This window comes from Kogia breviceps, chromosome 12 (assembly GCF_026419965.1).
Source record: "Kogia breviceps isolate mKogBre1 chromosome 12, mKogBre1 haplotype 1, whole genome shotgun sequence".
Taxonomy (NCBI): Eukaryota; Metazoa; Chordata; class Mammalia; order Artiodactyla; family Physeteridae; genus Kogia; species Kogia breviceps.
This window is the reverse complement of record NC_081321.1, coordinates 33012160-33025820: the sequence shown is the minus strand read 5'-3', so window position 1 is coordinate 33025820 and position 13661 is coordinate 33012160. Positions and strand designations below refer to the sequence as shown.

The 13661-nt window shown below is 37.0% G+C and overlaps 1 protein-coding gene across 2 annotated transcripts in view; it reads left to right on the top strand.

Annotated features, from left to right (window-relative positions):
- Positions 1-13661, top strand: part of GXYLT1 (glucoside xylosyltransferase 1) — a 53504-nt gene that overhangs the window by 19716 nt on the left and 20127 nt on the right. For both annotated transcript variants that reach the window (XM_059082159.2, XM_059082158.2), the window contains 3 exons: positions 5014-5185; positions 9821-9946; positions 13139-13390. In XM_059082159.2, coding sequence (XP_058938142.1) covers positions 5014-5185; positions 9821-9946; positions 13139-13390 — 550 coding nt within the window. The remainder of the gene's footprint in view (positions 1-5013; positions 5186-9820; positions 9947-13138; positions 13391-13661) is intronic.

The following is a 13661-nucleotide window of genomic DNA, read 5'->3' as shown; positions in this document are numbered from 1 at the left end:
AAAATTATTATTCCTTAATAGCAGAAAAGTTACTTAAAATAAGTCTATTCTTAAGGCTTGTAAGTCTGTTTACAGTATTTGTATTAGAATTTTCATCTAAAACATTGTGTTAACTTTTTTTCTGGATTCCTCCTCTCAGCTTTTTACTTTGGTAAGTTTTCATATCTACAGAGGTATATAAGAATAGCATAGCGAGCCACTTCATACCTGTCACTAGATATTTACCTATTAGTAACATTTTGCCACTTTTTGGCTGAACTGTTCGAGCGACAGCCTAAATATTCAGCATGTATTGCCTAAGAACAGGGATATTCTCCAGTACCAACGTAACAAAATTGGCCCTTTCAAGTTATTTAACACTGACAGAATGTTATATTTATATATATTCATATTTCCTTATTTTCCTTTTAATGAACTTTGTATCTTTTCTTCCCCATTCAGAACCAAGTCAAGGAACAATTGCATTCAGTTATTAAATCTATTTAGTCTTCTTTTTTCTAGAACAATTCCCAGACATTTTTTTGAGGAGGGGACAGGGCAGGGAGGTGTGGTGGTTGGTGTCTTTCTTCCATGACATGATATTTTTGTTTTGTTTTGCAGAATGTTCCTTTATTTGGTTTTGCCTGTCTCCTTAGGATTAGATTCAGGATCTTTGGCAGGAATACTGCACAGGAGATCTTGTGCTCTTTGGGCGTTCTATGGGGAGGCATGTGGTGGCAGACAGTTAACATGATTGGTTGTTTGATCCCCTGGTTAAGGTGGCGGTGTCACATTTCTACACCGTAACAGTATCTTTATCCCCTTTGTAATGTGTGGGGATAATACCTTGATACTCTGTGGTTTTAGCATCCATTAATTATTCTTGTTCAAATCATCTATTGCAATAGTGAATGCAAAATACTGTTTTTTGTGATTCTGTCATTCCTTCTACATTAATTGGTTGGTATTCATCTTTAAAGGAGGGTTCCCCCTCCGCCTTACTCTTTATGTAGTATCATTTTGGACACACTGATTCGGTTTTTTAATAGAACGCGTTACCATTCATTGCTGTCACAATTCTAGTCTGTGCTCAGGCTATGCCAGATTTACTCATGGGGACCCTCAGGTGTTACCTTTGAATTATCTGAAGCATTTCTTCTAATCATATATCTGTAGAAAAGTAGGTATGACTTTAAAATGTCCTTTTTGGATAACATTTCTTTAAATCCACAGGCACTTTCTCTTATTCACACTGTGATTAATATATAGCATAGTTTTGTAGATCCTGACAGTATTAACCCCATTCAGTTGGGACTAAAATTACTTGAACGGCTGCTTCCCTACAACTTCTTCGGAAGTTTTAGTTATCCCTTCCTCTAGTGTAAAAGCTTGCTTTACGTCTCTTCCGGTTGCAGGTACTGCCTGTTCCTGGGTCTAGGGACAGGGTGGTGAGCAGAGACATCTTTAAAATATGTTTTGTGGGCTTCCCTGGTGGCGCAGTGGTTGAGAGTCCGCCTGCCGATGCAGGGGACGCGGGTTCGTGCCCCGGTCCGGGAAGATCCCACATGCTCCGGAGCGGCTGGGCCCGTGAGCCGTGGCCGCTGAGCCTGTGCGTCCGGAGCCTGTGCTCCGCAACGGGAGAGGCCACAACAGAGAGAAGGCTCGCGTACTGCAAAAAAAAAAATAAATAAAAAAAAATAATAAATAAAATATGTTTTGTCTTGTCGGTTTAGCTGTTGGAGACTGTACTGTATATAATGCCTTTGCTAAAAAGGGACAGACACATAACAGAAAAACAAATGCAATATAGTTGACACTACTACGACTTTTATAGAAATTGGTGGAAGGAGTGCTAGCAGTGTGATTAGAACGAGCCTTTCTGCAGTGCCTGAGAGCAGGAGTCCCTGGGACTGACCTTAGAAGGACTTCTTTTCCTTGAAGAACATTTGACTTATTTCTCTTGAGAAGGTTTATTATACTTCTGTATGTAGAGAGTTCTGTGCCAAACAGTACATGACTGTTATGGCTCACCCTTTAAATCTCTAGGCTTTTAGCTTTGGGGCGGGATCTAGTTATGGCCAGTTAAGCAATCCAAGCCCATTATAGATTCTCAAATCTTGGTGCTTTAATGAAGGGTCTTTATACCCTCTTGAGGAACAGGACCTGGAGGCATTTATCAGAAAGCTGAGACAATGGAGAGCTCTGTGAGATTGTTGTGTGTCTTGATTGCCTTCTCTTTTACTTGTGTCATTGTGGCTTCCACTGCTTTGAGGTGAACTGGGTTCATGTCCCCTTGTTTAGGTATAGAAAGTGTAGATCGTCTCCCCTCTGATAGGGTTCCAAAGTTATAAACTGAGGGGCTCAACAGAAACGAGGGGAATGGATAGAGGGTGCAGACAAGGAAGCAGGCACTGCTTCTTTCTAACTCCTGTCAGTGGAAAAGAACAGCTTTCAAAAGACCCAAGCTTATGCTGTACCTTATGAGTGAAAGAGGTAGTACAGCAGGTGAGTGGTGAAAGGCTAAACTCTGGTAACCCTGTAACAGACGATGGTTGGATAGCTGGATAGCCATGTGCAAAATTATGCAGTGGTCCCCTCCTCAAACCACTCATAAAAACCAGTTCCTTGGTAGATTGATCTAAATTTTAAAGGCAAAGTATGTACCTGATGTTATATCTTACTTAATTTAATGATAATCTTAATAACTTGATGAAGAATAAACTATCACCACTGCTTCTCAAATAGGAAATTCCCCTTCCAGGAATACCACTTTTTATGTGACTTCTCCATTTAATACCATTAACAAAGTGGTATAATAATGTTTACCTTCATGAATTATCCAGGGAAGGTTTCTTTTTCTTAAAAGCAGTTGTTGTTGTTTGTTTTTAAAGAACCTCATCTTTAGAATAGTTGGCCCATTACTCTGAATAAAGGGTAGGTTATCAAGGTATTGGGTTTCAGACTCCCAGTTGAGGCATCAGGGAAGGAAATGACTCTTGTGTTTTCTAGGAGATGAGTGAGTATTCATGCTGAAAAGCCTTTCTGCTCCTCTGCTGAAGGCTGACAGTTACCAGTAATTGTGTAGGTAAGAGATGTCCCATGTAAGAGAAGTGAACCCACTTTCAGGCCTCAGGAACTCAGACCAGAAAAGCGTCAGTTTCAACTGCTGTCTTAAATGTCTCTGGGCCCTTGGTAGACAAGCTTGTTCATATGACTGAATAGATCCATAGTAAAAGCAGGAGCACGTTATATATATTCAGACTTTATCATTAATAGGATAAAAAATTAATCCAAATGTTTAATGTTAAAACATTAAGTTGTATGAATTTGATATTCAGGTGTGTTTTATATAGTCAATTGTTTGTATTTAATGTTACTTAGCATCATTTTCTGTTTTCTCATATCCTGGTCAGTTGAGGGACTACCCATGAGCAAGTCCAAGATTTTCCTCAGGAAACAGTTCTGGGTCCACTCTGACACGTGGACACATGAATACTCAAGATTCCAAAGTCCTGTGCTAAGGAACATAACTATGATAATTTTAGCTTATAAATTTAAGAAAAATGATTAATCACCCATCCCTGCTGTTACAAAATTTCAATAATGGGTACATACAACTATTAACATTAAACAGTATTATTTCTAATCCCCTTATACATTTTACAGAAAGGATCTCTGTAACTAAAAATTGAGTTAAAGTCACATTTGTATGTTTTTAGTTTTGGAATGTTTGTACTTCATAGCACTTTAATGTGCTACTAGTTTGTTTTATGTTGTCCTCCACTCCTACATACCTTTAGCTGTCAGTTCCAAAAAGATTATTTTATGTCCTAATTACAGATGAGGTCTTTATTTCATATTGTAAATGTTAATTGTTTAATAACAGTGCAGTTGCACATAATTAGTTCTGTTCCTTGTATGATGGTGGAGTATTACTGGTTCAGTGGTAAGGTGCTTGCACTGCTGCTCTGTGTTAGAGGTGGGGTCTAACATAGCCTAGGCTGATAACTGGGGTTTAGGAATCTTTCCTTCCTTCCAAAATGATGTGCTACTAGCGTTTGACTAGTATTTTTAGACCACCTCAGAAATTTTTACTTCTCACTTGATAAATGGGACTGCACAGTTAAAAAAAAAAACTTATGTGAAGGAAACTTCTTGTAATCAGCATGGTTGAAGATTGGATATAATACTGAAATATTTGTGGGTGAATTTATATCTGGGTTTGTTTCAAAATGATCTGTTGGTTAGTGGAAGAGGCTGTGGGGAGGGGTTTTAGAGGAAATAAGAATGCCTTTGGATGGATAATTGTTGCAGCTGAGAGATGGGTACATGGAGATTTACTGTTGTATTCTCTCTACTTTGGTGTGTTTGAGATTTTTTTTTTTAAGTAAAATAGTTAAAAAGTAAATAAAATGGAAGACCTTCAAATCAGTGCTGCTCCCTTTATCAAGTGGGGGTTTCCTTGAGAGAATTAAGCCCTAATGTCCTACAGCATCCAGAGTGAGTAGTGAATTAACTTCTCTCCCGTGCATCCAGAATGATGCTAGTTATGTACCATTCTTGGGGGAATGTGGAAGTGGTCATTTTTTGTGTTTTTTGGTTCCTAGTGAGGAACATTAGCTGAGAAAGGCTGGTTGAGGGTATATATATATATATATATATATATATATATATATATATATATATATATATGATTGATTCAGCATTGTACTGTTTTATAATTTGATGTGTCTTTGCTTTTTAAATAGAAGGTTCAAACTTCAGTTTTTTTTTCAATTGAACTATAGTTGATTTACAATGCTGTACTGGTTTCTGGTGTACAGCAAAGTGATTCAGTTATATATATATATATATATTCTCTTTCATATTCTTTTTCATTATGGTTCATTACAGGATATTGAATATAGTTCCCTCTGCTGTACAGTAGGACCTTGTTGTTCAAACTTAAATCTTTGAACACGGTCAGAATACCATGTCGTTAACATGTTACCCTGTACTAACACTGTTGGAAAATGCGGTTTTCTTTTCTATCAGGTATAGGCTGAAAATGCGGCCCGTTGAGAGAGTGCACCTAGCCGTAGTTGCCTGTGGGGAAAGACTGGAAGAAACTCTAACCATGTTGAAGTCAGCACTTATCTTCAGCATCAAACCTCTTCAGTTCCATATTTTTGCTGAAGATCAACTGCATGATAGTTTTAAAGGCATAGTAAGTATTTGAGACTTAGTCAAGCCTGTATAGTTGAATATTTAATGGTATATATAATAAAATGTTGTTGAACAAAAATATGTATTCTGCAGCTCTGCCCTCTAAGAGTGGGGACTGTTCCCTGCTGCCACTTCCATCTGCGCCTCCAGATGTAGGGTGTAAGAGGAAGACTTGTTTTTGAGAAGTCCTACTTCTTAATTGTGTTCCCATCCTTGGCTTGAGAGTGCCTCAATCAGAGTGTGCACGAAGGTTTTAATTCTGTTTTGAGTGGAGGGAACTCTTAATTGACAGTATGGAGGGAAGTAGCTTCTTGCTCTGGTAAGAAAGTTTCTTATTTTGGTTTTGTATTAGTTACAATCAGTTTGGCTGTAACGGCAGAAAACCCAAGATAACAGTGGCTTAAACAAGATAGAAGTTTATTTCTCTCTTATATAAAAGTAGGCAGTCTGTGGTATATGGCAGTGCTGTGTCTTCAGGGATTCTGTTTTTTTCCCTCTTGTGGCTGAGCCATCTTTAACATAAAGCTTCTACCTCATGATCCAAGATGGCTCCTCAAGCTCCAGCCGTCACACTCATATTCTAGCCAACATGAGGGAGGAAGGAGTGAAGAAGGGGGTTCTCCTCCTCCTTTCTAAGGAAACTTTCTAGAAGTTGCACATGACATTCCTGCCAGTATCTCATTGGTCTCAACTTAGTCATGTGACCATATCTAGTTGTTTGTGTGGATTGACAATATACCCCTTTAATCAGGACGGCCACATAACCTTAACAAAAAAATATATTCCTATGCAAGAAGAGGAGAACAGATAAATATAGGAGGGAGAACATATACGAAGAAGAAAATTCACCTGAAATCTCATTACCTTGTGTTCTGAGATGGTGGTGAAGATGATAATGATTATCCCCGCACCATCTCTTATCTCTCTCTCTACACTCAATTAAGCTTTCAAACGGATTTGGATTTTTTTGCTTGATCTATGTAGGAAAAGGGTATTCGATGCTTTCTCTGGTTAAATTAGTTCATTTTGCATATTAAGTGAAAAACACTACTTGTGACCTCAAGTCTTTTAGTTTTCTGCTAAAATCTTTGATTCCAAGAGGCATAAAGCTTTCCTTACTGTTTTACAAGGAATGAAATTAGAATATTCTCTAACACCATACACAAAAATAAACTCAAAATGGATTAAAGACCTAAATGTAAGACCAGAAACCATAAAATTCCTAGAAGAAATCATAGGCAAAACAGTCTTTGACATAAATCATAGCACTATTTTTTTGGATCTGTCTCCTAAAGCGCAAAGGAAATAAAAGCAAAAATAAACAAATGGGACCTAATGAAACTTAAAAGCTTTTGCACAGCAAAGGAAACCATTGACAAAATGAAAAGACAACCTACTGAATGAGAGAAATATTTGTAAATGATGACTAATTAGGGGTTAATATCCAAAATACATAAACAGCTCATACAACTCACCATCAAAAAAAACAAACAACCTGATTAAAAAATGGGCAGAAGAACTGAACAGACGTTCTCCAAAGAGGACATGCAGATGGACAAACAAGCACATGAAGAGATGCTCAATGTTGCTCATTAATCGTCAGGGAAATGCAAATCAAAACCACAATGACATCTCACCTCCCACCTGTCATAATGGCTATTTATCATCACAAAGACCACACATAAGAAATATTAGGATGTGGAGAAAAGGGAATCCTCATATGCTGTTGGTGGGCATGTAAATTGGTGCAGACACTGTCGAAGACACTATGGAGGTTTCTCAAAAAATTTAAAATAGAACTATATGACTCATCAGTCCACTCCTGAGTATATATTTGAAAAAAATAAAAACACTCATTAGAAAAGATACATGCACCCCAATGTTCATAGCAGCATTGTTTACAAATGCTAAGATATGGAAGCAACCTAAGTATACATCAACAGATGAATGGATAAACAAGAGGTGGTGTATATACACACACACACACACACACACACACACACACACACACACACACACACATATATACACACATGGAATACTACTCAGCCATAAAAAAGAATGAAAATTTTGCCATTTGCAGCAGCATGGATGGACTTGGAGGGCGTTAGATGGAGAAAAAAGTACTGTATAATATCACTTATATGTGGAATCTACAAATTACAACAAACTAGTGAATATAACAAAAAAGAAACAGACTCACAGTTAACAGAGAACAAACTAGTGGTTACCAGTGGGGAGAGGGAAAGGAGGAGGGGCAATATAGGTATAGGAGATTAAGAAGTACAAATTATTATGATAAAATAAGCTACAGGATATATTTTACATCACAGTATATCCTGTATATAGTGTGGGAATGTAGCCAGTATTTTATAATAACTATAAATGGAGTGTAACCTTTAAAAATTGTGTACCTGTACCTTACACCTGTAACATATATAATATTGTACATCAGCTGTACTTCAATTTTAAAAAAACACAGAAAAAAAGCTTTACTTACTGTTTTAAAATATTTCTAGTCTCTGTACTTGTGATATATGCTTTTGTGATCTTAATCTTATTATCTGGATTGTTTCCTAAAATATTAACTGAGGAATTAATCTCGTCCTAACAGTTCAGAGAATAGTAAGAGATTGCTACCAACTGTGGAAATCTTTGAAAATGTAATATAAAAGTAAAATAAATTTATTGCTTCATCTTATATGAGGCTTCTGTGTTGTCTTCAAATCTGGCTGAGTTATTGCTTGTATAATATATACTATATTTTTAAACTTAGTTTTTCTTTAACTATCATGGTTAACTCTGAGACTTTGGTTTTGCTTTTGATGAAGGAGAATCAAATATTTTGTGGAATGTGCTTTTACTGTAGGAAAGATGATTAGATATTAGAATTTTAAAAATGACTAAGATTTCATTTTGAAGTTGGTATTGAAAGGATCTTCTTTTAAAATTATTTGTTTATTATTTTTAGCTGTGTTGGGTCTTAGTTGCGGCACATGGGATCTTTCGTTATGGTGCCTGGGCTCTTCGTTGCAGCGTGTGGGCTTCTCTCCAGTTACAGCACGCAGGCTCGAGAGCGCGTGGGCTCTGTAGTTGTGAAGTGAAGTCCCTTGAAAGGATCTTTAAGTGATTTATAAGTCACGCAAGGAAAATAAAATACTAGTGTTTGAAACTAATTAACAGAGACATCAAAACAGTGTGTTGGAAGTAAAGCTATTCCCTTAAACTATGTTGGAAGGCATTGATTGTGTGTGTGTGTGTGTGTGTGTGTGTGTGAGAGAGAGAGAGAGAGAGAGAGAGAGAGAGAGAGAGAGAGAGAGATGGGGGGAGAAAGAAGGAAAGAAAGAGGGAGGAATTAATGTTTTTAAAAATCCCTTGAACAGGGACTTCCCTGGTGGTCCAGTGGTTAAGAATCCGCCTTCCAATGAAGGGGATGTGGGTTCGATTCCTGGTCAGGGAACTAAGATCCCGGGGCAACTAAGGCCTTGCACCACAACTACTGAGCCCACACTCCACAGCTAGAGAGCCTGCATGCCACGACTACAGAGCCCATGCACTCTGGAGCCCGTGAGCCACAACTAGAGAGTCCACACTGTCTGGAGCCTGCGTGCCAGAAATAGCTCACGCTCCACAACTACTGAGCCCATGCACTTGAGCCCACATACCACAAGTAGAGAGCCTGAGCGCCACAATGAAAGATCCTGTGTGCCGCAACTAAGAACTGATGCAACTGAAAATAAATAAAATAAAAATAAAACAATAAAAAATAGATATGTGTTGAGCATTTTCAAAAATTTTTAAAAAATTAAAATTACTTGAACACAGACATAATTCAAGAAGAGATCATCTTCAGCCCGTTATATAAAATGCTTAGTTTTTTCTTCCCGTATATAAAATGCTTAGTTTTATAAATGGTGAATGCTCTGTAGGAAATTTAAATCAACAATTCTGTTTAAGCAGCAGTGATAGGTAATACTTAAACTGAATTTGAAGCAATTCAGTGTCTTGAAATGCATTCGGGATACTAAAGAGTAAACGTGTTCATTATAGATTTTCAGATCAGAATATCAGATTTTGCTTTTTGTAATGATTTTTTTAAAAAATCAGCACTGGATATGTATTTATCAAAATATTTTATTACCAGGAATATCTGTGGACATTGAAACTATATAGATAAATATTTTTCTAATCAGCTTTTCATTGATCTGACTTGGATTGTAAATATTTTCTGTTATATCATACATACTGTGGTAATAAAATTAGTGCTTAATTTTTCTGAGTTTAACTTGTTTAGGGATTGAGAGGATTTATACATCAGGTCAAGCTGATGGAGGCGAACAGTTTGTAAGGCTCTTTCCACTTTGGTTTTGTGGTTGGTATCCTTATAACTTCAATTGCCCCTCAGACCTTTACGGTGGAGTCTTTCTAGCATATTGGAATGACTTTAAGATTTTGAATGAAAACAAAATGGTGGGAAAGAAGAATCTAACTTTCTCTTAAGTGTGTATGACATACAATGTATAACATCTTAAATTTTAGCTTTTGAAAAAATAATCTGTTGGTTTATGATTTTGCAGAGAAAGTGAAACAAATCTAAACCGAGTTCTTTTATTTTTTATTTGTTTTTTTATTTTAGCTTAACAGCTGGTCATTTCTACAAACATTTAATTATTCATTATATCCGATAACTTTTCCGAGTGAGAATGCAGCAGAATGGAAAAAGCTCTTTAAACCGTGTGCTTCCCAGAGATTGTTCTTGCCAGTAAGTTTTTTGTCCAGTGTTTTTTTTTTTTGTTTGCATGTTGCTTTTACACACACAAGTTAATGAAGAGTTCCATATAAATCAGTTAAATAAACACACATGTATGATTTTCCCTTTGAACATTAGAAGAAAGAAAAACTTCCCATAGAACAAATAAAAGCTACAATAAAAAAACCTCTGTTAAAAATGAAAAATGTAAATAATTTCTGTTGAAATACTATTTCTTACATTTTAATTTATTCAGTTGCTATAAACTGTTTCATCTCTAAGAAGGAGTTAGAGGTCGTCAGGTCTTAATGGAGCCAAGTCTTTGCCAGGAGGAATGCAGTGGCAGCATCACCTGCCAGTTGCAGACTGCATTTATAATTTGGGACATGAAGTAGATCATTAGATAATCATTTCTGTCTTAACAGCAAGCCAGTGCACCTTTTCTAGCTGATATTTTAACACAGACACAAAATTTGAGGCACGTGAACTCGAAGGAAAATGGGAACCATTTATTCAGTGGGGCTGTTCTTTGGTGGTGGTCTCTGGTGATAAACCCTGATTGGTTTTTTTAGTCTAAAAATATTCAGGGACTTCCCTGGCGGTCCAGTGGTTGGGACTCTGACTTCCGCTGCATGGGGCACGGGTTTGATCTGTGGTCAGGAACTAAGATCCTGCAAGCTGCCTAGTATGGCCAAAAAAGAAAAAAAAAATTAAAAATAAATAAAAATATTCAGAAGCAAGCTTACCTCTTCCATTTTGAATTGAATTCACTGATAGTTTTAAAATTCTCAGTAGTTGTTAGAACCACTGTAGTGTTTAAAATAGTTACAGTAGTTAGAAATATTGAGTTTAAGAAGCTCACAAGTTTCTGGAAGTTATATGAATTACTGAGAAGAAACTTAAGTTTCTTGTTATTATAAAGTGGATTAAGGCAATTCTTAGCATATTAAGAATAGAGTTTATCAAATCCAGGATGTCAGTTAAAATTTAAAATTAAGTTACATTTTGATAGCTGAGTCTGCCTAACCAGTAGCTTTATTGCTGAGCATAAAAAATCTGGATCGTAGGATATCTTTCTCATTACCTGCTTCCATTGTAAGAAGCATACAAATAAGGGATTAAAGGGGAAAAGCCTAAGAAGTTTTAGGTACTTCATGTAGGCCTTAAATTTTAAAAATTAAAAAAAAAATCTTATGTTGAATCATTGCAATGTTACATCATTTACTTAATAGTTTGAGTGCATCTATTCTACCAAGTATCTGTAGTGAAGTGCTGGGTATATAGGAATGAATGAAACAGACAGATTTCTTGTTTTCATAGAGCCTGTTGTCTGATGTGGGAGGCTGACATTAAATAAGCACATTATGACATTAAATAAACACAGATATGTCACTGAAAAACAATGATGAAAGAAGCATGAGGTTACAGTCGTTGCTCTTCTGTTTTATTCTGCATTATTAACAAGTTTAATTGTTGATGTTGTGATAGGACATTTGCCAGATCATTTAATGATGTAATCTGGTTAAATTCCTAAATGGAATTTGAATACTAAAATACTTGAAGCCTGTCAAATTGTCCTCGTCCTTCACTCTTACTTCTGCATCTTTTTAACCAGATCTAAGTGAATTGATTCTTCATTTTTCTAAGTAAAATCCTTTTTTTTTACTAAGTTTCTCCTCTAAAATAGATGGATTAAAAGAACCGGTGTAAGCTCTGCCAACTCCTTGTTCCCCCAAGAGAAACCATAGAAAAATACTGACGTGGTTATTATTTAACCTTATATATGAACTCCAGTTGGCAGTGGCTCCCAACAGTAACCCTGGAGCTTCCTGTAGTGTCTTCCTAGACTGCTAACAATACAAATGTCTGTAAACACACATTTGTATCATGGTGCAGAAGCAAAATGTTGATATAAAAACAATTTCCCTCACTCTTCGCCCCCCAAAAAGAGAAAGAGGAACAGACAGAACAGACATCCACATACGTACATACCCTTTTTTTTTTTTTTTTTTTTTGCGGTACGCGGGCCTCTCACTGCTGTGGTGTCTCCCGTTGCGGGGCACAGGCTCCGGTCGCGCAGGCTCAGAGGCCATGGCTCACGGGCCCAGCAGCTCCGCGGCATGTGGGATCTTCCCGGACCCGGGCACGAACCCGTGTCCCCCGCATCGGCAGGCGGATTCTCAACCACTGCGCCACCAGGGAAGCCCCGTACATACTCTTTTAATGGTAGTCTTTGAACAAGCGAGACTTCCCTACTCAGGCTCTGTAGTCAACTGTCAAGATATTTTTCCCCAGCCTGATACTAAATCAGTGGGGCCATGCAGTGATTTCAGCTTCATAACTGCAGGAGGAGGAGGTAGCAGCTTTGAAAAGGAGCAGAATGAAGTTCAAGCTCTTATCCTCATTGTATTCTTAACCAAAAACCTTTAGGTTAACCTAATCATTGAGTCTTACTAATACACTGGGATAGGCAATACATTTAAAGTCACAGGAGTCACATTCTAAAGTATATGGGTAAGGCAGAAATAAAAACTTACCCTTGAAAATTCCTATAAGAGATGCATGTTGGAGGTTTAACGTCTCTCGGAAAGAGACATAGTGAGTCTTCCAAGACAAGTCTTGTCTTCGCCCTTGCTATGTAAGTGCACATTTTCTTTGATTTGTTGGGAGATAGTAAGCTCAGAAATAAGAGCATGGACTCTGGAGTTAGGTGGTCTGGATTTCATTTTTGGCGCTGCCATTTGCTAGCTGAGCCCAGAGTGAGGTAAAGGTGCTGGCTGTTAGTGTTACAGGCTGAGGGGACGAGTTGAGAAGATCTTCATTTGTACTGATTAATTTCTGTGTTTACCTCAGGAAATTAAGATTCGATATGTCAGTTCACCGAAGCTAATGTTATTTTCCACTGTGAAAAACATTTCCACCCTAGTCTTTGAGGATACTGCTTTTATTTTTTCTTCCAAATTTTAGTATTGAGTTTGGGTTCTGATTTGTTTTTATAGCTTTTCTTCTCTAAAAGTTAATTAAAAAGATTAGCAGACTATCTATATATATGCTCTTGTAAAAAAAAATGACAGACTTGGGAAAAACTACTTTTAAAAATTAATGTCAATTAGTTTCTCTCTTAGGTATTTTTTAAATAATGAAAGCCTCTTTCATGTTTTATATTAGAGTTATAGTTAATGATTCAAATATCTTTCCCCACAGTTAATCCTGAAAGAAGTTGACTCACTATTGTATGTTGACACCGATATCCTTTTTTTACGGCCCGTTGATGACATTTGGTCTTTACTAAAGAAATTTAATTCCACACAAATTGCTGCAATGGCACCAGAACATGAAGAGCCTCGAATAGGCTGGTATAATCGCTTTGCCAGACATCCATACTATGGAGAAACTGGAGTGAACTCTGGAGTTATGTTGATGAACATGACCAGAATGAGAAGGAAGTATTTCAAGGTAAGTCACCGATCCAGCTTAGCTTATCTCTCTTTTCCCTCCATATTGTTTGGTTTCCAATTTAATTTTGCTTTATTAAAAACTAGATCGAGCTATTCAGAATTTTTCCACTTGTCTAGAATAACTGAAGAAAAGTGTGTTCTTAGTATTCTGTTTATTAGAGCATTACAGTAGGTCAGAGCAGATGGCGTTACAATATGAAGTAACAGTGCAGCAAGTGTGAACATCACCTTCCTAGATTGGTATTCCAGGCAGGAGTTGTCACTCTGTA